Source organism: Protomyctophum bolini (genome assembly GCF_963924005.1).
Source record: "Protomyctophum bolini genome assembly, chromosome: 3".
NCBI classification, from domain to species: domain Eukaryota; kingdom Metazoa; phylum Chordata; class Actinopteri; order Myctophiformes; family Myctophidae; genus Protomyctophum; species Protomyctophum bolini.
In genome coordinates, this window is record NC_137864.1 from 45,491,263 (window position 1) to 45,517,272 (window position 26,010).

Below are 26,010 nucleotides of genomic sequence, written 5' to 3' on the forward strand. Positions count from 1 at the left end.
AGGTCAGAATGGGCTAAGCAGACAATAGAGACAACTGAGTTAATTTGAACATTTATTTATTGCTCCGTACTAGTTTTGTCATACAAAATGCATACAATGCACAATCATGTTTGTATTAAAAATGAATTACATATTATTAGTCATATTAATAATAGTGTGACCCAAAGCTGCTTCAAAACGTGGATATGAAAACAACATTAGCTACCTTTGGAATGGCTTTAAAATGTTAAATTGCCCTCTGAACCATCTCTGGCTCACAGCCAAGCTTTGCTATAATGATTCAAGACTTTCTATTGGCTCACATTCAGAACTCAGTGAGTGATTGACAGCCCCAAAGGGCCACTGAGAGAGAAGAGGCACTTCAGGTGTGGTCACGGTTGATGTTCGTTGCCACGGTTACGCATCGTCACCGCCACAGAGATGAAGCATGGCCTTACGGTAGTCACCAGAGGTATCTCCCTGTAACACACAACGCACACAGATTAACACACAACAAATTGTAGCAGGTGATAAGGTAATAACATTTTATTAATAATAATAATAATAAACTTTATTTGTATAGCACCTTTCATACATAAATGTAGCGCAAAGTGCTTCACAGGGCAAAAATAGAATACAATAAAAAATAAGTAGTTAAAATGATAAAACAATGGCAAAGAACAACATTGAATATAAGAACATAAAATAAATAAAAATAAATAAAAACAAATAAAATAATAATAAAAACACCACATGCAGCAAATCAGTCAGGGCAGGGTGGGAACGTGCAAATTAAAACTCAATTAAAAGCAATGTTGTAGAAGTGGGTCTTGAGCTGAGCTTTAAAAATGTCTACAGATGCTGCCTGACGAAGGTACAGTGGGAGTTTGTTCCATGCCGACGGCCCATAGAAGCAAAAAGCTGCTTCCCCGTATTTTTTAGTTGCCATTTTTTTTGGCAGCGCGAGCAGGCCTAAGATCTGTAGGCCTACATGTTTTATAGTGTGTGATTAATTTGCGTACATTTTCGACTGCTGTGTCATGAGTACATCCACACAGAACGCAAATATAAGGAGGTAAAGCAAGGTTGATTTTTCAGAGGGGATTAAAGCATCAACCTGTATGAATACAGCACTTGCCCTGGAATGGATGACTGTGCAGGCGTATGCGAAGGCTAAAATATGTCATAAAATATGTGTGTGTGTGTGTGTGTGTGTGTGTGTGTGTGTGTGTGTGTGTGTGTGTGTGTGTGTGTGTGTGTGTGTGTGTGTGTGTGCGCGCGCACTCTCGTACCAAGATCATGGAATGCAGGGAGCAGGCAAACATCCTCCTGAACTCAGTCCTGATGTCCAACATGTCCACCTCGCTACGAGACACCATCACCCTGATGAGTGTCTGGTCCGCAGTACCCGCGCCCTGACACACAATCACAGTGGGTTTTAGTATTAAGTACATAAACATTGTATGACTTATATTATTATTATTATTATTAACATTGTTTGCAGTTTTTTATTAAGATGATGATGTTTTACTTCTTTCTGCGAGTTTGAATCTTTAGCATACACAGCAGAATTCACAAGTGCTACACACTTTCCAATCACTGGTCATTATAAGTAGTGGGCTAGTTGGGATACATACTATATCAGTCAAGTCTGCACATTACTTTATGGTGTTGTATTTCTTTCTGTTGAGGTAATCCGGTGTGGAGACTGTCTGTCTTCAATAGCATTCAGTCTTGAAGCTACGTTCCATAAGTTTCACATCTCTCCAGACAGGGAAAGGTAATTGCAATGATGTCTAAACTACAATAAAGCTGGCAGCACGTAAGTGTCTAATTCTGCTTCAAATTACCACAATGACATTGTCATCCAACAGTCGTAATCTAGCTTGTGACTGTGGAGTTGATTTAAAAAAATATATCACTGAGGACAGTGGGCCACCGAGTGGCGCGCTACGAGCTATGAGCTTGTAGGTCCTACAAGCTCATAGCTTGCTATTTTAGAAAAACCGTGAAAATATTTATTTCAGAAAACTGGAGGATTTAGAAGATTTTTTTTTAATTTCGACATCAGGCCTAAATGGGTTTTAATACAGTTTTATGTTGATCTGGGATTGACGTATTCATATAGTAGTTGTATGTTGTATACCTACCTTCATGGCATAATACAGAGTCTCAGCAAAATAGGCGGGAACACTCCTAGCACACTTCACTATGGGAGACAAGCAAAAAAACATTGGTACAAGTGACGAGCTGTGTGTGTGTGTGTGTGTGTGTGTGTGTGTGTGTGTGTGTGTGTGTGTGTGTGTGTGTGTGTGTGTGTGTGTGTGTGTGTGTGTGTGTGTGTGTGTGTGTGTGTGTGTGCGTGCGTGCGTGCGTGCGTGCGTGCGTGCGTGCGTGTGTGTGTGTGTTTCATACCCACGGCCAGTAGAAGGTCCTCCAGGTGTCCAGACGTCTCTCGCTTAATGCTCTCCTCCATTTCAAAACCTGACAGCTTCATGTAGGCAGCAAACACTGTGTGCACACACACACACACACACACACACTTTGACCTGGGACCGATGCAAATGTCTTCTAATAAATCCTGACTGTTTTCTTGAAAAAGCAGTTTTTCTATGTCAGTCGTTCTCAAACAATTTCATGTCACTTTTCACGATTCTTCAAAAATAGCAGACCTACAAGCTCGTAGCGTGACCTTGTAGATCTGCTATTTTTCAATAGCGAAAGCATAACATAATGCTAACACCAAAAGGGGTTCCCACTTCCCACCCAAAATGGGTTAACATCGTTCCCATGAGGTAAATATTTAAAGATGACAAAACATGGCACTCAAATTGTGCCACAGTCGGCATTCAGCCGTCATACAACAGACCCGGTGTCACCACCAAAGCCGCGCACCTTTTTGGGGACATTCCTTGAGTTTACAGTATATCATCATTTCCATCATTTGATAGCACTATCCAATATACATTAATTTTATTATTATATGTCCGACAACTTGGAAATATTCGGAGAATTTCCATACCGAATTGATGATGTTTCAATAAGTATTTGTAGAGAACGAGAGATTTGTTTAACTCCAGCGTATCTTTTCAGACCGGCTGAGGTCACGTCAGATTGCTATGGCATTCCGTGCGTCTTGTTCTTTCTTTGAATTAACCTGTTCCTCTGTATGTATTGATTGATAAATACATTAGATACAACTTTACACTAAAAAGAGTTATTAAATAAATGCTCTGAATAGTTCAATGTTGTCGGAAATATAAATCAGAAAAGAGATGCGCAGGCACGTGCACACACACACACACACACACACACACACACACACACACACACTCACCTTTCCTCAGATGTTCGGCGCTCCGGTTGCCCAGGATTTTGATGAACTCCGTTTCATCAGTACCATACTTGTCCTCCCCTGCCTTGAACAGAGTCTGAAAGCACAGAGACACACTTACTGTACACTAGTATTACACACCACATACAATGACAACTCTACTGTAGTATCTAGTCTACATTATGTGGACTAGAGGTGTGGTAACACTTTATCTCCACTAGATGACGCCAAATCCTCATTTTACAGTAAAAATACATACCCAAACTTCTAATAACACATTAAAATGTCCACCTCAAACGTGTGTACACACACACACACACACACACACACACACCCTTCAGGCAACAGGCTCCAAGCCCAGTTATTACTGTATCATCACGACACACATGTGACAGTCACATACCCCGGGGCAAGCCTACTCAAAGACAGCATTAACAACAAAATACTCTAGTTCTCTCTCATAAGGCAGTTGTTATTATTACGTGCTGATATATGTAAACTGTGGGGGTGGGGGGGGGGGGTTCTGGGTGACATAGAGACAAAACATTCACCCACCAATGCAAACACCTGGCTTCAAGTGCCTCAGGCTTGGCCGGGCACTCAAATGAACCCAAGCTGCATGGTAGGCTACACATAACTAGTCCCAGGTTCTGTCACGGTGTCTTGTCTGTGTCCTTGTGTTGTGTCTGTGTCATTGTGAGTGGGCGTGTGTGTGGCTGACGGTGTCTTGTCTGTGTCCTTGTGTTGTGTTTGTGTCTGTGGGTGTGTGTGTGGCTGACGGTGTCTTGTCTGTGTCCTTGTGTTGTGTTTGTGTCTGTGTCATTGTGAGTGGGCGTGTGTGCGTGTGGCTGTAGGCATGGCTCCGCAGCTTCCAGCTTGGCACACCTGTTTCCAGTTCTACCTCACCTGCCATCAGCTCATCACCTCTAGGTCTAGAAAGCCCTTGTCTTCTCTCCACACGATGCCAGATCGTTTCTCAACCTCCCGCGTGTGTGGTAATTCTTCTTGCCAATGACTGTATAATAATGCTATTAATTCCTAGTGCCACAGTTAGTGCTTTCTTGAAACGTACTTTGTACTCCTCGTGATTCAGTCGATCCTTTCTCCTGTTCTTTAGTCAGTGACCATACTCGCCTGCCTAGTGCCTACAGTACCACCCCTCTACCACGCCAAACCAACACCACCCAACTTCCCCAATTCCTCCTTTTTTAAATAAACACAGTTTGTGTTGTTTCTGCATTTGGGTCCGCCAGTTGTGCTAATCGTGACATGTTCTCAGTAGGTGGCATACCCGTTTCCTGTTCCAGTTCGTTTTCCCATAGCTTTGTTTGATTGGCTCAGCAGGAGATTAGCCAATCAAACGAAGCTATGAGTAAATGAACGGGAACAAGGCATGGGTATGCCACCCAGGGGTTGACACTAAGGTCTCAGAGGCACTTGCCCATCCGGGCAAGTACAGGTCATGTTCAACTTGACCACCAGGTCTTGCCCAGAAAGTTAATCGTCGATTATAAAAGTATAAGTAAAGTTTTCTACTACTACTGTATTACTGTTCAATTTAACACTTTTTGACTTTCTGGGGCTGTGCGATAGAATAAATGCCTCAATTTGTATGCCAAATCCTCCACATAGCTACGAATATGGTTCACACTTATATTTTGTGTAGCAACAGTGAAAACAGCACATTATAGGTAAACTGCTCTTATTTTACATTCCACAGACCAGAAGACAGAGCGCTCTGGCCACGTTCAGGTTTTTAGACAGATATCTCGTGTTGTGTTTCTCAAGCGAGCACTTGCCACCTGCCAGCGGCAACCCTTAGTGTCAACCCCTAGCTGCCACCCACTGGAAAACGTGGGACTACAGTTATGCACAGAGCCTGTTTTTCTGTAGGTACAGTAGGAAGCTGGGGAGTCCTTGTAACAGTCGTTGATCTGTAAAACCATACGGGCATCTCACTCACCTGAGCGTCAGCTTCTATGTTTCCATCCTGAATGCCCTGCTCCCTGCTGCCCTGAGGACGGATAGAAGATTACTGTGAGAGGAGACGAGAGGGGGAGATGAGGGGAGGGGAGGGGAGGGGAGGGGATGTGGAGGGGAGGGGAGGAGAGGAGAGAAGAGGGGGAGATGAGGAGAGGAGAGTACAGGAGGAGAGGAGGTAAGGGAGGAGAGGAGACTCACTTGAAGCAGAATGACCAGCAATCTTTTGAAGTGACCGGAGGTGTCTCCAGAAATGTCCTCCTCCAGGTTGTCGTCGTACTCTGAGAGACACAGACACACAAACCAGGCTTTTAGTTTAGACCCACATGCACAACTTTCTATTCACAATGTGTGAACGATACCTTTTCTTCTGTGTGGGAGAGAAAATTGCAATTGAGCCAGACTGGGTGTGTAAAGCACATTGAATTTCCTTGTAACACACTTTACATTTGAAACAAATCTCAAAGTGCTACAAAGCAGGAGAATACAAATAAAACGGACAAGATAAGAATAAAAACAATTAATGCATTATGTAAACACCTAAGCTAAAAGGTTAAAAAAAAAGCACACAGGGCATTTAAAAGGTCCAGCTAGGCAAATGCCTTGTTAAAAAGGAAGGTCCCCTTATAAAGCGTCCACGGACTGTGGTGCTCTCAGTTGGTCGAGGAGGGCATTCCACAGCCGAGGAGCAGCTGAGCAGAAGGCCCCCATGGTGCGGAGCGTAGTCTTTTTGCAGTCGAGTGTGTTTGACGTCCCAGAGCGGAGGGAGCGGGTGGAGGTTCAATGAGTTCCTTTAGCGTTGCTGTGGATGCACTGATGGGTGAGGAGGCAGACCTTGTATTCTATCCTGAAGGATACGGGAAGCCAGTGAAGGGAATGGAGTATGGGTGTGATATGTTCATGTTTTCGCACTCTCATCAGGATCCTAGCAGCACTGTTCTGAATGTACGGGAGCTTCTGGACGCTCTTGCTAGGGATCCCGATGAGAAGTGCAATGCAGTAGTCGAGCCTTGAGGAGACAAAGGCGTGAATGAGGTTTTGTTTAATATGGGAGTCGAAGGTCAGGTGGGGTGAGAGGGGGAGGTCCTGGGTGGAGAAGGTGATGCTGGTTATTGGGGATGATTTGGCCTTCTCGTGGAAATGTGACTCATATGAGAGTGTAAGGAGGTGACATAATATAGTTGTAGGCTGTACCTGAGGTAATGCCAGCTTGCCCACCGGCTAGAGCGCTCTCTATTCTTAATTCATGCCTCATCTCCATTTCATAATACAACTCATTCATGTGATTCCGAGGGTGAGGGAGACCGCTTGCATCCCAGATGCCTTTCTGATGGGTTTGATTGGCTGTCATTGTTCATACAATCACTCTGAAATTGATCCAAGCGATATCGTTCACAACAGTCATTGTCATTGTGGTGTGGACTCTGCCATCCACTTGAACGTTTTTTTGAACGTCATTGAAACCAATATCTGACATTCTACCACAGGTCGTTTCGAGGAAGCAATCTGATTGGTTGAAACAGCCTTCTAGACGTGGGTTAAACCAGCACCATTCACCACCTAATCAAAACAAATAATTCAGCTGCTCTGTTCTCCCAAACTCGGTGGCTAGGCTAGATAGTTTCTTGGGACATTTGTGGTCGTAGTGACTACATCTGTCATTAAAAATATATATTCTTTCAGCGATTCTTAGTTTTAAGGGTAACTGTGGTAGAATTGCAATATTACACGAGAGGTTGTGGTTTAACGTGATTATTGTCACTTCAGTGATGCTTGCGGAACTCGACTTGGTCTCGTTCCTGACCGCATCCCTGTCGTGGCAATAATCACGTTAACCCACACCCTCTCGTGTAATATTGCTTAAGTGACACCCACTCTACATCGTTAGTGAATGAACATTACTTGCTTGTATCTTTCTGCATTCTTAAGCCTGATGAATCATTATCAGACAATGGTGTTATTTCTGAACTGTTGCGACTGGGACTTAACCTCATTGTTACTTAGAATGTAGGTATTTGATCTCTAGGAATCGATTAGAACACAGTGTGTGTGTGTGTGTGTGTGTGTGTGTGTGTGTGTGTGTGTGTGTGTGTGTGTGTGTGTGTGTGTGTGTGTGTGTGTGTGTGTGTGTGTGTGTGTGTGTGTGTGTGTGTGTGTGTTACCCTCTCTGTAGGCAGCCACGATGTCTTTGACCTGCGCTGCTGTTCTGGAGGCCAGGATCTCCACCAGAATCTTCTCATCCGTCCCCGCCCCCTGCAAGACACAGTCACTTCATAAAGTACCCTACCGTACGTACCCCAAAAACATGGGTGGGGTCCAAAGATATGACACCACTAGTCAAGATACTTCTATTTCGCATCCGTTTAGAAAATATACTTTAATTCATTTTCAGAATATCTTTTGGTATGCCCTCCTTTAGCACAATGCATTGGAGCTGGCATACATGTACTCTGATGATCTGATGATAGTGTAACCCAGCCAACATGGCAACCCGAAAATGGCAACCCATGTCAACTGTCAATCAAGGCAACCTCCACCTCATGCAAGATGGCTGAAATGTTTGGCATGGCAGCAGCAGGTTCCTGTTCACTACTGTGACAATCCTTGGTTACTCTTCTTTGGTGAGTTATATAACTTGGATCAACTGGTTAACTGTTTGAGTTTATATTGAAAGTATTTGATTTATGATTTATGTTTGAACTTTTGGTTTAATAAATTAATACTGATGTATTATATTATAATATATATATATATATATATATATATATATATATATATATATCATGTTATATATATTATAAAATACCTTGAATTTTATTTTCTAAAAGCATGCATGTAATGATATAAACTGTTAATAGAAAAATGATTAAAGATTCGATACTGATCACATTGAACTCTTTACTCATTTTAATAGTTTTTGATTTAAAGTTGTACAACGATGATTTTTGGAACAAAAGACTGATTTAGACACCTGGCCTTGCAGGTCAGGTTTTTGTGTCCTTGAAAGGAATTCCCTTGGATGGTTCTGGTACCGGCTGGTACCTGGACCTGGCGAGCCGACCCGGACCTCGATGCCCCCCTCCCTCCACAAATGTGGTAACCCTGTTCTCCACACTAGAAACTTAGGAACTCAACATGGACTGAGAAAGTCACCACCTTTAAAGGGGCCCGCATTTTATGTTTGTTGTTTTCTATGAATGTTCAAAGTTTGTTTAAGTTCTGTTTTGAGTCAATAATAATAATAATATTTCAGTTACCCTTTAACTCCAGTTTCTGCCTCCTTATTTCTTTGGTTTTCACTTCACACATTGAGCTCCTTCCGAACCTGGTTTATGCGCAGTCAATTCCTTTACCATATACCAACCTTTAATTAGTCATCCATTGCGCCACTTGCTACAATGAACTGATGATGGTCTGTGCATGATTTGATAATGGGACAAAGAGCTTCTTTTGACGTCACAAGATGCTTTCTCAGTGTCCAGGAGCTCTGAATAAATGGAGGGAGGAGGGAAGTGACCAGCACAAAACGTTATATTGTGACGTTTTGGAGACAATTCAGTATGCTGCATTCTGCGTTGATCACTACTGTTTAGACAGCGGCGACGCGCGTTGTCAGACATTACAAACCCTAACACTAAATCTAACCCTAACCTCAGTCTTAATCAGCCATGTAAGTCCCCTAACGTCATATCGGTGTTAACCAGCCATGTAAGTCCCCTAACCTCAAATCAGTTTTAACCAGCCATGTAAGTCCCTTAACCTCGTATCAGTTTTAACCAGCCACGTAAGTCCCCTAACCTCATATCAGTTTTAACCAGCCACGTAAGTCCCTTAACCTCATATCAGTTTTAACCAGCCACGTAAGTCCCCTAACCTCATATCAGTGTTAACCAGCCATGTAAGTCCCCTAACCTCAGATCAGTTTTAACCAGCCACGTAAGTCCCCTAACGTCATATCAGTTTTAACCAGCCACGTAGTCTGTTGACAATGCATGTCTCATCGCTAGTAGCCGTGATCATGATACTGAAATCTGGTAGACGCGTCTGCTCTGATTAAACTTAAACGTGATTCAGTCCCTTTCAATGCATTGAAATGGATTCGAAACTGGTGCACCAGTCCACGGACTCCTCTTGTCGTCTTAGGTCTTGCTTTCTCCGTCTACGAGAGCCACCATGCAGTCAGTGCGATTATAAGAAACTGGATCAGTTGTAATGTATACAAAGCATTTGATCAGGCAGATCAAATGTGGCCACACCCAAAGATCAATACACGAAGCACAAGCTTCGTACCGAAAATAGCAAATCCACAATCTGTGCGTGCAACTAAGCATAAATCAGGCTTTAGTTCCCTGAGAAAAAAGCTATTCCATCAAATATACTGAATTAGCTAAATAAAGAACGCAAGACTCTAATCAGCAAAAAAAATACTGTCAAAAAAGAAGGCTGTCTTGTAGTGGAGGGGAATCCCGTCCAAAAGCTCCCACAACTGCAATTCACAGTGGATGAGTGGAAAGAATCCTATTTAATACAGAATCCAAGGAGACAAACTGGAGAGAAAATGACATTCACATAATGATGAATTGCATTTTTATAGTGCTTTTCCAAGAGCTCACACCGTGAGCTTGCCACTCATTGAAGTACCACTCCTCTCTACATGCTACATGGATGGATAATGACCCCTTTGCACATACTACTTGAAAACCTAACGTCACCTGACCTAAATGCTGCATTTGTATAGAGCCTCTATCTATCCAATGCACATTACATTCACCCGGCAGAGGGAACCGACCTGCTCACCGGGAGCAGTTAGGGGTTTAGTGTGTTGATTGATTGATTACTTTATTGAAAATACATTCAAAAGGACAGAGTCACAAGAAAGCCGGTAGGCTTGTTTCCGTTGTGGTCCTCTTGGGGAAAGGGGATGCTCAAGGACATTTCAACACTAACGCAGGGGGAGCCTGGGATGGAACCAGGAACCTTCCGCTTCTCGAGTGGCTGCTCTACCTCCTGAGCCACCGCTGCTCCCTCAAACCCACTGACTGTTTATCGGAGGCTTTTGGAAAGCTTTGAGGCATCCTGTGACGTCACAAGAACCCATTTGGAACCTTGTCAAATCATGCAGGGATCATCAGGTTCAATGGAGTCTATTCCAGCTCTCATTGCAGCAAAAACAATTTGTAAAAAGAAATATTTTAAACAATGTATTACATTGAACTGAAATTTTCCATGAGGCCAATAAAGGTCTATTTGCATTCGAAACAAATGCTACAGTGTGCCTGTGTGTTTGTTTGTGAGTACAAACATTTATAACGATACGATTCACATACCGTTATCCTGCAATCTGAAGAAACCACCAAGTCAATTATTGCAAACTTACATGGCCAATAAACGTGATTCTGATTTGACAGATCTCATCAAATGCTGCACCTAAAACTGCAGTACCTTAATGGCATCACGGAGTAAGGTGACATCTTGGTTGAGAGGTGGGGTCATCAGTGCAACGACGAGGGTCTCGAACTTCCCCCCCAACTCAGACTTCAGGTCATCGATCAGATCCTGAGAGAGAGAAAGAGGTGTGTACTTAGTTATTGAGTATATTTAATATTACAGCTTTTATACTGAACCGCTACGAGGATAACTCCAAAAGGTGGAGAAAAGATGCTCAGCAGACTAAAACAAAGAAGAATGGAGCTTTTTGTGGAGTTCGTAGATTAGCTATTTTCAGTGTGCCTCGTTGGAATTTGGCATGCAACTAAGTTAGTTTAAATAAGTCAGTTTAAATAATCTGAGACAAAGGTGTGTGTGTGTGTGTGTGTGTGTGTGTGTGTGTGTGTTTGAGCGATTGGGGCAAACGCATCTGGCTAAACAAATTTGCTAACCACAGAATATCACTTGTCTTTGTTATTCACTGTTTTCATTATTACTACATTGCTTGTCATTCACGTATACAAATTGTATCATGCCAGCAGCCAATAAAGCATTTTGGATTAGAATTGGAGAGTGGGAGAGAGAAACAGAGCGATAAAGAGAGATGCACACAGACAGGGAGGGAGAGAGAAAGTGTGAGTGTGTGTGTGTGTGTGTGTGTGTGTGTGTGTGTGTGTGTGTGTGTGTGTGTGTGTGTGTGTGTGTCCTACTTTTCCATGCAGGGTCTTGTAGGCCGCCTTGATCTGCTGTCTCTGGCCGTTGCTGCGGGCCGTCAACAGCTGCAAGATGGCGTCCTCGTCCGTCCCTGCGGCAGTGACCAGTCATGGTTACGCAAACTGAACCCGCCAGTGTTTATCAACGTTAACATTCCCACAAGATGCAGCCATTATTACACACAGGCAGGTGAGCTCACCAGACATTTAGATTTCCTCCACGCAGACACACACACACACACACACACACACACACACACACACACACACACTCACACACATCTCACCAAATCCTTTCATGGCCTTGTACAGGATCTCGGCATCGTCGTTGGCAGTGAAGTTGGCGCTGGCTTTAACGGTCCCTCTGCTGGCCTGGTTACGAAAAAAACACAAACAACAACGTACATGAGAAGAAGAGAGAGGAGGTGACGGTGTCGTTTGAAATGTCATCGAACCCATACATCGATTACAAAAACAACAACAACCATGTTCCCCAGAGTCTGTATGGGTGTATTGCAGGGTAGTAATCATACTCGTCATGTGGGAGAAGATCTAAATGTGACCTCCCAGATGACAGGATGCTTTGTTGGGTTTAAATGATAACCTTGGCAGTGCTGTTTGCACTCACTGAGTAAACACAGCTGTGGCCGTATAGCCAGTGGCAAGGTACGACAGGGGCACGTGAATTTGAATAAGGCAGCAGCGTTTTTATGGCGGATACAACTTTACGGTCCGGAAACAAATAAGTTGATAAAACATTACATTGTGTGATCATACTGCTATACTGCTATTAGTACTACTGCTGCTATACTTTTCTGATAAAAATGCTTAATAGAATATTAGGTAAAAATTATGTTTTCCTGTGAAAGATAATTTCAAAGGTTTTTCTTTTAAATAACATGGTATGAAATTTCCTATTTGCAGATGTGTGTAAAATGAAGAAGCATCCGTTGGCTGGGCCCGATCAATCCTTGGAGACACTGACTGTAATTATAACATAATTACCTTGATGTAGATAAAGCGGTCATACTGAGTGACACATGCATGCATGCACACACACACACACACACACACACACACACACACACACACACACACACACACACACACACACAGAGAGAGACAGAGAGAGGCAGACACGCAAAAACACTTTCCCCCTACCCTCATTCCCTGAACAACAGACATGTCACGTCCTGGGTCTGTTCCCTGCACTTTCCCTGTTTGGCCACTAGGCTCTGCATGCTCAACCGTTCTCCCCTGGTCCACAGGTGCGAGCTGTTGGCCAAATGACTAGTTGGCCAGAGCCTATATTTAAGACAGTTTGTGAGTGCTCTGTGTTGGTTCATTGTATATTCAGGGTGCTCGTTTCCAGGTCCCTGTGTTGCGTTTATTCGCCCTGTGAGGTGTACCTCGTTTTGCATTACGATTTAAATGTAGTAATGTATTCGTTATCCTGTCCCCTTGGTCTCATGCTTTGAAATGAGTTCTGCATTTGTAGGGTCCAAAACACCTGGCACCCATACTATACCCAGCATCTGTACACAACAGGATCAATATAGCTACAAGAGTACAATTTATTTAAAATTACAATTAAGACAGCACACTAATCCAGACAGAGGGACTTGAGTTGGATAAAGTGCCATGGATGTCTCTCCTAGTGTAGGCTGTTGTAGTCAGCTGTCTAATGTTGAAATGCTTCTGCAATGTCCTGTTGCAACATACAGTGGATCTGTCATGGATGTAGACAGAGTCGAACCCAAGTGCAGAGTAACAACAAACAAGAATAGATAAGTATTTCATAAAGAATAAGGCAGATCTTACACTTACGTTGTAGGCAGGAATCAGGCAATTGCAAAATGACAATGTAGTCAAAACAGGAATCCACGGACAGGCCATGATATCAAACTATGAACTGACAATGACAGTTTGTCCAGTTTTATAGGAGCAGGTTGATTGCTCCATTTTTCAAAAATAGCAGACCTACAAGCTCGTAGCGCGCCACTCGGTGGCACGCTATGAAGCCTATGAGCTTGTAGATCTGCTATTTATATCTAAAGCATAACATAATGCTATCACCAAAAGGGGTTTCCACCCAGAATGGGTTAAGTACTTTAATTAAACTAACCGCTCTGCACCAAATCTCTATTCTTGGCAAATGTTCCCTCAGAATAGGGATGCTAGGTTGTAAGTGGTTGATGCTGCAACTCCTGTCTTCTATGAAGCAAATGTCTTCTATGAACCTCTTATGTCGTTGCTGTTACAAAAATAAATAAAAATAGTGACAATAGCTAGATAGATCTGCTATTTTCACTATTTGTGTGACACTCTTGTATGTCATGTACGAGGGAAAAATCACACCTGTGTGAACTGAGTGGTGCAAGACCCCTCACCCCCCCTCTCTCATTCTCTCTCTCTCTCTCTCTCTCTCGCTCGCTCTCATTAACAGGCAACAGTGCAGCACTATCTATCTCTCTCTGTTTCTGGCACAACAGCGCCCCTACTGGTACTCATAGTCATACTGGTGCTCATAGTCACATAGGTTAACACGGACATAGTCACATAGGTGAACACGGACATTGCTGTTCCTTAGAGTGGTTGCACTCAAAAAACACAAGAGATGCAAGGTATCTGACTGGCAACAACGACACAATAAAGTCATGCATTGCTGATTCCGATGTTGAAGCACATTGTTAGCACCTGATTTGTGATGATTCTTTGTTCCTTGACTACAACACTATTGGATTGTATGGCTAAAGACATCCATATTGTGAACCTGATGGCCCTGGTCCAGTGTTTACCCTGAGGCCTGAGCACGCTGAATCGATTACCAGCAGATTCCCCTTGGCAATTCAATTGAATATTCCACTCACACAGTGGACAAAGAAGAGACATGAGGCACATCATCACATTGTGTTCCATCGATTGAATTCCAACGCAAAATTGCTCCTCGTTAAAACACTCATTCCAGAGAGTGACACTATAGTCCAGAGTCTGAGTCTAAGCATGAGAACAATCCTATAGTGTACTATAAGTTTGAGAACCACAGCTGTGACTGGTGCTTATAGAGGAAACCCACCGGCATGTCTCTGGAATGGGACAGAACCAACGGAATAGAAACGGCCTTGCAAGGGATGTTTGTATAGTTCTCTGTCTTCCAGTTCCAGCATGGCCTCCTCCCGCCTGCCTGTGTTACCATTGGTAAATACTTTCAAAAGAAAATGCCTAATTTTCTGTGCTGTGGAATGTGCAGTCTCTCTATCACTATCACTATATATCTCTGCATGTCTATCTCACTCTTGGTCTGTCGGTTTATCTCTCCCAATGCCCAGAACTAGAACGCTATAACAACTATAATTTTGTTCATCAAGATTTGGTATGTCAAAATGTCAGTGCGTGCACAATCTCTGTATCTCCCCCTCCCGCTCATGGTCACACCCAGACAGAGTCAGCACCACGAGCCATGGCAGATCTAATCAAGGTGCTGAGACAGGAGGCATTTAGAAAGAGACAAAAAGAACATTCGCCAGGAATTGACCCCAAAAACATGGCGGAATGTGAAATATCTCCATTGGAATGTCTCTCTTATAGAACAGCTCAGGACCTCTATTCAGGGCTACAGTATGTGTCATCATGCCCTGGATTACAAGTTCAGGCATGACTGACACACATGTGCATGTTTACACTCACACTGACAATACTGTACACAATACTTTCATAAATATACACATACATGATTACAGACATTCAGCACACTTGCTTGCTAACATCTGTGCAGCAGATACACACTCACACACTGGTTTGTATTCCTGTAGCTGTTGCGAGGATTGATTTATTGATTGATTGGATATTTTATTAGCAGTTTGAAAACAAAATCTGTCTGTCTGTCTAACCCTAGGTTTGGGGGTAGCGGTGGCTGAACGGTTTGCGGAGCGGTCTTGATATCGGAAGGTCGCTAGTGCGTATCCCCGGACCGGCACGTTAAAATTACCACCGTTGAGCAGGGCCTGGCTGTAAACAAATTCTTGAGCTTAGTCCAGTTACCCTGGGTAAACATGGTAACTTTACTTTACTTAGGTCTAGTCCTGCATTTTCTCTTTAAATCACTCCCAAAAAGTGAAGTGAAATGTGCTCACTGCCTCACTCTCCAAGATTTCCCCCCAACTTTCTCTGCTTGTGAGAACATTTGGTTCTCATAAGTACAGTAGTACCGGAGTACGCGCACACACTGGTGGGTGGGTGGGTGGGTGGGTGGGTGTGTGTGTGTGTGTGTGTGTGTGTGCGCAGGTGGGAGGGCTTACAGTGGATAACAATCCGTTGGCCCACAACAGAGAAGTAGCTAGTTATCTTTACATTACAACATGACTTCTTTGCTTTACGACCAATCGTGCGGTTGCTTTTATGTTGTCATGGAAACGAACAACCCTCATAAATCCATGCACACATACTGGACTTCCTCAACCTGCTAAAGAAATGAGGGAAGTGGCTGTCCGTTCTGTACGGTCAAGAGATTTATATATATATAACAGTGATTCTGATGGACCTCGATCCATTTGACACCATTGTTTAATCTCTGGGACTGTAAAATACAGGGAAGTTATGTAACTTGGACCTGAACCCGGGTCTCCTGTACTCTAAAGTGCTGAAATTTTTTCCACTGAGCAAAAGTGGTAAAATTGGTGATACTGTTGTAGCTAACTGTTGCCAATGAATAAATGATTCTATTCTATTCTATTTTATTCTATTCTGTGAGAAGAGTGAAGTCACTCATTTAACAGTTGCTCTAGTCTGACCACACCCTAGTGTACGTATGAGGAAGCCGCCCACTTCGCAGTTCATTCATAGCCAAAGTTATAACACTTTATAACAATGTTTCCCAAAAACACTGGGTTTGGGACCCATTTTTGAGTGGAGTATTATCATTAACATCACGATGCACTGTGAGCTTAATTGTAGATCTGCTATTTTCAGTCGTTTTGACCGACTTGGGTCCAGGCCAGGAGAACACATTGGAATTTGGGCAGCTGCATGTGTCCGATTTACATAACAATGCCAGGATGATGAGCACAATGTGTGTGTAGCCTAATGGCCGTTTTTGATACTGTCATAACTCCGCCTTGTCTTGTGACTGCTAGAGAAGCTCTAGCTCAACATTCCCCTTTAAGAGACAGACTTTAAAACTCCATATGCAGAAACCACTAGAGGTAGGGAGGATGTAAAAGTCAGAGAGAGAGAGAGAGAGAGAGAGAGAGGGAGGGAGGCCCACCCGACTGGAATAAAGCCAAGCCACATGAGTCATAGACCAAACTTCCCAACTTCCCCAAATGCAGCCCCCCTCTCTCTCTCTGCCTCCTGTAAACGAGTGCGGCCCCCCCCCCCCCACACACACACACACGCAGGCATGCACAGAAACACACACAAGCACACACACACACACACACACACACACACACACACACACCCACCACACACACACTTTAAAAACGGGAAAGGTGTTATAAAATCCCTGCTTGATGTTCAGATTTCGTTTTGTATTTTGAGCTTGTCTGTTTGCGTTGCCTAACTTGCCTATACTTATACAGGTTATAGTAAAGTTTTGGATTGCTTGCTATTATTAGTAGGCTAATGAAAAGTAATTTAAATATAAACTACAGCTTTTTCATTTGTGAAAAGTGAATTAAAATGTATTTGAATGTCAACATTTTTCTACACCCTTAACGTACGTTTAATGTGGAGTAGCCTACAGTGGGCGTTGTCTTGGATTTATTTCAGAGAATAAACGGTGTGTGAGTCAGACATTTGCATAAGTAACGGAAAGTGAAATTGATGAATTTTAGCAATACTTTTATATAGGCTACAATAAATACAATAATGGTAAAATGTCGTAAAGTATTTGAAAGCTCAGTGAATTAGGTAGAATTAGCCTACTTAGGCTACTTACCATTTTGACAGTCTTGGGGTTTCTTTATTTCGGGAGCTAGAGAAAAATAGTCTGCATGAGAAAAGGAAAAAGTAACAAGTTGTAAAAGGGGAGAAAAATGCAGTTGCAGAACATTTCCCTTTGCGGACAAACTTTTCAATCATTTACATTTCAAAGGCTGATCTTTTTTCTCTTCTTTTTTTACCGGCAAGCCAGACAGTCTCTGCCTTGTCAAATCCGTACAGTCAGTATTTTTAGTACGCAGGTATAAACACTATCCCGTCACTTTAGTTTACAAGTGAAAAGTGAACAGTGGAAAGTAAGTGCTAAAGTCACCCAGAAGTCTATAGAAGTTGAACATACCTTATAAATGAAGTTTCTCTGTCAACAAGGCGCGGTGGAGCAGGAGAGGATCGGGCGCAGGCAGCGGAAACTAAGAGAGAAGAGAGAAAAAGATACAGGCAGGCAGCAGAGTAGGAAAAGTCCACTGACCACACCCCAGTGACGAGAAATTAAAGCCCACACCTCTCATATGACACAAACCCCGAGGCAGTCTGGGAAATGTGGTCGTTTTGTATTATGCAATCAATGCTATTCTGGGATAACAATAGGTCGGCTGGCTGGCTGGCTGGCTGGCTAGCTTGTTGGCTGGATGGATTAGACAGACAGACAGACAGACAGACAGACAGACGGACGTCTCCATGGTCAGGCTGAGTAATTGAAAGCTTGATACACAAATGGAATACACCATTTCAACCATTTGCGACTGTATGTTGCAGTTTACTATGAAAACCTGCATATCCCGTCAGTCACGCCTCCATATATATGGTCACGCCTCGTGACATCATGCCTCCTGGTCACGCTTCGTGACATCACGTCTCCATATATGGTCACGCCTTGTGACATCAAGCCTCCATATATCACGCCTCATGACATCACGCCTCGTGACACGTCATGTCACCATATATGGCCGTCTCCATATATTAAGATCATGACACTGACCTCATCAAACCCTGGATAGCCATACATGGACAAGACTGATCATCACCTAGATCTGCATATATGGAGCCGGCCAGCAACTCTACATCTGACTTCAAACCCTTAGATCTCCATATATGGAGCTGACCTGTTCTGACATTCCATATGTCTCCCTTTTGACTGATACCGGTCTATTTAGACCTCATCAAACCCTGTACACTCAAGACACCCTTAGATCTCCTATATGAGCTGACCTGATCTGACCTCTGACCTGTACACGCTCCATATATGGCCAGTACAGAATTAATGTTGATCTGACCCCCCCCCATGCCAAAACGCCAGCACTCACCCAGGAGGATGCGTGCACGCAACCTCGCCCATTAGGGACTATTTTGAATAGCAGAAGCAGATTGTGGTTGGCTGTCATTTACACCCCCGAAAACCCCTTAAGGATCCCTGGGGGTCCCAAGACATTTTGGACAGTATAATCATAATGATATTGATATACCTTCAGAAATGATGAATAATAAACACAGAAGGTCAAAGGTATTCAGACATCCCAGTAAAATAAAAAAATAAATACACAACAATGCATTATCTATTGTGCAAGATTCATAACGTCTTTATTACTATACTTATGAGGACCAACATTTTTCTTTTTTACTTTTTAACTTAAAAAAAAAAAAAAAAATCTTTACACCAAATAATGAATAAATTAACACAAATCAAAAATATGAATCAGAGAAAACAAAACAGAAGAAAAAACAAAAAACATAACAAAAACGCACAGACACAAAAGTAAACAGGACCAACACTTTAGGATGGCAATTTTATGAATGCCATTTTCACCATTTTTGGCCATGATTAATTGCAAGACTAAAGCAGAACAATAGACGATCTACAAGCTCACAACACTGTGGTGAGAGCTTGTAGATGAAAGACACCAGCACGCTACTACAAATCACAACTAATACAAACTTACAGAGAGAGAGATTTTCGCAGACCCATATGGGTCACGAGAAAAAGAAAATCAATTTTTAAAAGATCTTCAAAAAATTCAAGAAAGAAATCACACTTTTTCACGAATAAACAAAAAAAGGAAGAAGTATTGAAAATAGCAGATCTACAAGCTCACAACAAGTCTCATCGCGACACATTGTGAGCTTGTAGATCTGATATTGCCACTATAGTTTGGATCCCAGTGAGACAAAAAACTTTGAGCTAAAAGGTTTGGGAACCGGTGAGAGTGTTTGGATGACGGTGTTAACAGATCATCTCTAATCTCTAGTGTCGTAGTGTGTGAACGTTGCGTCGCAGCTCGCGCACTAGGAACCAGAGCAGCAGAGCGAACAGGATGCCGAGAGAGAAGAAGAGACAGAGGTAGGTCACCGTGCTCCATCCCCAGCCAGCAGCCAACGGAGGCACCCCGTTCACCTCGTTGAAGCACAGCGGGAGATGCATGGTTGCGGTGCCGTTTCTCAAACAGAGTGGTCGGGTCACTCCAATGGTTCACAAGACGTCAGTCACAAAATAAATCGGGTCCCGACTTCATGGCTGACTCAAAATGCGTGTCCTTGCGCAAAAGCCGACGGAGACTCTCGTGCAACGTTTAAAGATTACATTGACACCATTTCTCAAGGTCCCGTTCATCAGTGGTCTGACAGCAAATGACTTGAACTGAGGCCGTTTTACGTCACTCTGCTAATTTGTTGATAACAGCAAGGTACACACATTTGTAGAGGTGAAATCAGATAAAAACATGTTGCACTCACAGAGGACTCAAAGCAGGCAAAGGAAACCAAATTAAAAAAAAACCCGTTAAAAACAAACACATAATATAAAACTCTTTATGTGACAACAGAACACAACATAATGGAAAATGTCCAAACTAGAGTTTCTATGTATTCTATATTCCTATAGTGGTCCTACATGTGTACTCTGGGAGCAGCGGTGCCCATGATGGGTTTGTCCACTGCGGACAGAGCAGGGGAAGCCAATTCCGTCTCAGTGTGTTAGGTGTAGCAGCCAGTACCTCTCAGTCTGTTGTCCTTTTCTTCCCAGGTGTTGAGACGGCTAAAAGTTCAAAGCTCCCACACAGCCAAGCAGAACTCAAATGTTCTGAGGTCGGCTCATCACCACGGAACCGCTCATCCACAGCACACGTCCCTGCAGGTCCGGCTGGGACTGAGTATCCTTTTGAACAGTTGACACTGGTTTCATAACACACTGCACCAGGTGATGTCCATTTTGAGGTGCAGGGAGACGAAATCGAACATAGAATCTCCCTCTTTGGTGACGGTGAAGCACAAGCTCTGTTTCTTGCATGCACCGATGGAAACTCTGTGTGTGCTGTGCATGTGTGCATGTGAGAGAGAGAGAAAGTGTGTGTGTGTGTGTGTGTGTGTGTGTACTCAACTGTGTCTGTGTGTCACATGAACACACACAAAAGCCCCCACCGCACCTAGGCATCCACCCACATGCAAGCTTCCCGCACAAACACGCACAGCATGCACGCCCTCATGAGTGACACACACACACACACACACACACACACACACACACACACACACACACAGACCATGTATATTTGATCAATACCTGGTGGATTCTTCTGTCTCCACATCTGATTACAGCCTATTCCCCAGTCCCACATCACATTAATTCACGCTGTGAATGATGGGTCTTCTTCACTTTCTAATGGCTGAGGGAGTTACTCATTAACTCCTACTATCCGTTGTTAATGCATCTTATCAAATACCTTGCAAGCCTTTATTTGTTCTGTACTCTTCTCTGTCCCAGCTCTGGTATGGTTACCAACTATATGATCCTCCAAAGAATGCTATTGAAAATTACCCCGGTTATGGCAGATCTGGTAGAAACGGCATCTTCCTGCTACACACCTTAGAAATGGAAGGGATTAGAAGGGCATTGATTGAATGATTGATTGATTGATTGGAGTATTTATTAACAGTTTGCAGAATTACAGTACATTCAAGCACAACTCAATACAAAAACTGTTAACTGTGAGTGGACGACACGACACCATAAGGCATTACATTTGTTTACAAGAGGGTCCACCGTTTTCAATCCATCATAACATTTAGAGACGTACAAATATACACTTCTATATAGCAAAAAAGCAGGAAATCATAAAGGATGTGAAAAGGGGGAAAAGATACAGTGAGGGGAAAAAGGGGTGGGTGGTGGGGGGGGGATTCAGATTTTACGGGGGCCAGTTTCGAATTGCAGCCGCCCGTAGGTGCCCTTTGAGAGCGGTTTTGAAGGAGTCAATTGATTCACATAATTCTACCAATTGATTCTACCAACTGATTCTACCAACTGTCATTCTTAATGACAGTTGGTAGGGCGTTCCACATTTTTGTGGCATAGGAGTGAAATTAATTTAGTCCCTTGTTTGTGCCGAATCTGGGTTGCACATGGTTTGTTGAACTCCCACTGGTGTTGTGGGTGTGGACTTCATTGACATTAAGGAAGTATTTAGACAGGTACGTACATGGGTATCTTGGTGGTGTATCGAATCTTGTGGACCAGACCCTTTGCAAGATGCTGTACTCTGTCGTCAACCCTAAGCCATTCCAGCCTGTCAAAGTGGGCAGGGTTGAGATGGGTTCAGGGGGTGAGGCCCAGTAGTCGCCTGACCAGTTTGTTTTGAGAAGTCTGGAGCCTTGTTTTAAGGGCCTTTGAGGTGCTGTGGTACCAAGAGGTGCATGCAGTCGGAGAAACCTTGGACGAGGGCATTATAAGGATGTGCATGGTGAGGGGGGAAGGTTGTTTTGTTTTCTTGAGTGGCCGCTGTGTTTGAATAGCTGTTCTTCTGTTGGTTATTTTGTGTGAGGAGTTTTGTATACAACATTGTTACAGTTGTATTATTATGATTTTATATGTTTGCCTGCTACAGCTAAGTTTGATCTCCTGGCGAAGGTAGCATTAAAACAAATTTTAAAAGTGCCCTTCTGGGCACAGTTCTCCACCAGGAGGATAGGACTGCGTGAGATGTTTGGCAAAATATTTAGGAGTAATTTGTAAATTTGTTTGTTTGTTTTTTGCAACAATTTGCTTCATTTTGTTGAGGAAATGCAGAGCCAGATCACTCATACGCATCTCTGAGGATAGAATTCTGGATGAGCAGGACATGTGCAGCATTTTGAACGAAACGGGCCACTCCTGAAAACTTTGGAAGGCATTGTTAGACAATCAAGAGTAGAATCTGAGAAATCCAACAGACTCGTCTTGATCACATGACTACAGAGATCATGTGTACCGATTTGCGTGAGATTTGGATGAAATCTGTGCAACTAACATATTATGCATTATTGCGGTATATGCTGATTGTTACGTTGATGAATTGAATACATAGGGGACCACAATGAAACAGTAATATTTATAATTTGTGTAACTATCAAAAGTGAATATCGTTGCTGTCTGTGGAAACAGACAGCAAAATCAGTCCAAAATCATTCTTTTCTTATTTGCGACTAAAGGTCTTGCGTTTTTGTCACATATATACAGTATGTACAGTCCATCAACGATGAGTATTACAAAAAGACAGACGCTGACAAAATGCCCACTGCTTTGAAAAGCAATAATATGAAGGAGCACCCTGGCAGTGACAAGTCAAAATGTGTGGGTCTATTGTATTGTATTGATACAGTACTTTATTGTCAGCTCACACTGAAATTTGTCTTGCCTTGTATGCAACATTAACAAAAAAACAAAAACAGTATTGTATTGTATTGTATTGTATTGTATAGGCCATTTTTTAATGGGGTGTAACAGGAAGGCCTTTTACGTTAGGGCTTAGGGCTTTTCGGCAAAAAATGACTTAGGCCATTAGTTTAATAAGGTGACGATAAGCAATGTGTTTTACAGAAATCGGCCTCATGGTGGCGCTATAACCGGCAGATGTGGAGCGATGCAGAGACAATGTTTTTCCATGGCCTCTAGGGAGTGCACATACATAAGTTGTATACAGATTGATGCAGTTATAGCTAAAAACAGGAATTGGCCTGCTATAGTGCCACCATGAGGCTGATTTGGAAAATAATTAGTGGCATGTCGTCCTCGGCCTAGTGGAAATGTGCGTGTATAATTTCACGGAAATTGCACACTGTGTTTGTGAGTTGTGGCATTTTGTTCGAAACGGACCAATCATGTGAGCTTTGGAAGCCAATATTAGCCAATCAGGATGGAAGATGGGAGATGGTGCAGATGTTGATCACATGACTATGGAGATAGTGTATAGTATACCGAATTGTGTGATGTATGGATAAAATGTGTAAGAGTAATCTACAGAAATGTGTTTTGCCTAAATCGGCCTCATGGTGGCGTTATAACAGGCTGTTGAAGAATATTTGGAGCAGAGGTTCGTGTTGGCATCCAGGGAGTGTGTGTGCAAAGTTTGGCATGGATCGGGCCAACGGTGGCGGAGATTAGCTGGTAACGGACGGACGGAAGGAAAGAAGGACGGACGGACACACACACGGACGGAGTGCAAAACATACTCTCTCCCCATGCCTTCGGCCTGGTGGAGACAATTATCCAACCTTGCCGGTAGGCCGCAAGACTCATGGAAGCTTGGGCAATGCAAATGCTTATATTTACTGTATTTTGTATTTGCCCTCGGTGAGGGGTGATAAAAGGACAGAGGGTGATAAGCGGTCAACAGAACTGCCATATCAGTGCTAGGGCTTATAATGGATGATGAAGCACCAATGCACATTGACTATGCAGACGGTATTGCCCTTGTCTCGGACACAGCATAGAAATGAAGATAACCACTATTGTCAGTACAGAAATGGAGAGCAGGAAGTTTGGCCTCAAGCTCAAGAAAACAAAAGTATAATGGCATTTAATACGGAGGACAAAACCATTGCCAACTTCCAGCGGGACAGTGCTCGAAGCTACAGTTGAGTCAGTAGAAGCAGGATACTACTGTACACTCCCTCAAAGTACAGCATCAAAGACCCCCTACATACGTGAGCACAAGGATGCTACAAATGGCTCCCGATGTCACATGGAGTAGCTGCTACTAAGATAGTATAGCTAATGGGGATCCAAATGAACAAACATCATGGACCTCTACGGGGGGGCCTCCCGCAGGTCACAGACAAGGTCAGAGAGAGAAGGATGAGGCTGGCAGGACATTGTGTCAGACACCCAGAACTGGTGGCGAGCAAACTGACACTGTGGGAGCCAACCAGAACCCAGGGCGCAGCTATAGGAGGGGAAAGAGACAGCGGTATAACAACACTCAGAGCTCTGATGCTGAATAGGAGGGAGTGGAGGGCAGTGATCCAGGACTCTGGAGCTCTAGTACGCAGGGAGGTGCAGAGAGGACAGTTCTGGACAAAAATAGAGAAAATAGCAGATCTACAAGCTCATAGCGCGTCGCTTACAGTGCGTACTCGACCGGCAAACATACACAGACACACACACACACACACACACACACACACACACACAGACACACACACACACACACACACACACACACACACACACACACACCCAGCCTAGCCTATTGCATCAATGCTACCAAACCGCTTTCAGCTTGGCAGCTCCATTTTGGGCAAGTCATTACAAGCAAAAATGTTCATTGTTCTTTTATTTTTATTATTTATTTTCAAACATTTTCAAGAATTCATATACCTCATGACCAACATTCACATGGGAACTTATTACCACATTTTATTTGTTCTTCAATATCAGTCACCAGTGTGTTTTCAATTAGTCTAAAATCATTAACAATTAGTTTTAAATTGAATAGGCTTATAAGAGTCTGATCAAATTAATATATAATATTTAAATATTGAATCAAGCAACTTCAAACCTGTCTGGGGTGCACACAAAAGCCAGAGAAAACGTTAAAATGTCCCCAGAAGTGTTTTAATTAAAGTGAAATGCCCCTAAAATATGCAGCACAGATGAACAGATTCACATAGCAACAGGTTACACTACAGAGCTGTCTACTTCCAATTGACTGCACTATGATAGATGATGAATTCAATACATTATTTTAAAACACATTTAATATGTGTCATGAGTTATTTATAGCAGGGCTGAAGGCTAGAGGAAATACAAGTAAAGCAGCATCTGAAGTGCGCAAGGCTTTCCAATGTATCAATCAACACACGTAAAGCAGCAGGTCCAGATACAATTCCAGGGCGGGTCTACAGAGCATGTGCAACACAGAAAATATCATTTCAGTGCAGAAAAAGAGTACAGTAACTGGTCTAAAATGACTGGCGGCCTGTAGCACTCAGAATCATGGCGAGCAAATGCTTTGAGAAACATGTCAGAGCTGATCAACAGCAAGATGTCACACTCACGTTCGACCCCCACCAACTGACCTTCCATAAGGAACGTCTGCACACTGCTCTCTCACATCACACCTGAGAGAGACAACACGGACTACATATACTGTCGACTACAATCCCTGTCAGACTAGACACCAAGCTCAGGAGCCTAGAGCTCAACTCCAATCTGTGCAGCTGGATTCTGGACTTCTTGTCAGAACTATATCAGGTAGTGAGGAAGGGATCTAAATGACACTACAGTGATACGGCCTGATAGGCTGAGACAGCCTATAGAGATGGAGAATCTGAAACAATGGTGTCAGGGGAACAACCTGGCTCTTAATACTGACAAGACAAAAGAGCTGA

General features: G+C 43.1%; 1 protein-coding gene across 1 annotated transcript; it reads right to left on the bottom strand.

The window, feature by feature from the left end:
* Window positions 1-39: 39 nt before the first annotated feature.
* On the bottom strand, window positions 40-17,817 carry LOC308313179 (annexin A5-like). Its single transcript, XM_080760140.1, has 13 exons — window positions 17,714-17,817; window positions 17,372-17,422; window positions 11,721-11,805; window positions 11,431-11,525; window positions 10,736-10,849; window positions 7,456-7,546; window positions 5,495-5,574; window positions 5,277-5,327; window positions 3,317-3,410; window positions 2,395-2,490; window positions 2,130-2,188; window positions 1,272-1,394; window positions 40-459 (listed from the first exon to the last, which is right to left on the bottom strand). The coding sequence occupies exons 2-13, from the start codon at window positions 17,372-17,374 to the stop codon at window positions 397-399; spliced, it is 954 nt and encodes a 317-aa protein (XP_080616266.1). The 5' UTR covers window positions 17,375-17,422; window positions 17,714-17,817; the 3' UTR covers window positions 40-396.
* Window positions 17,818-26,010: the final 8,193 nt, after the last annotated feature.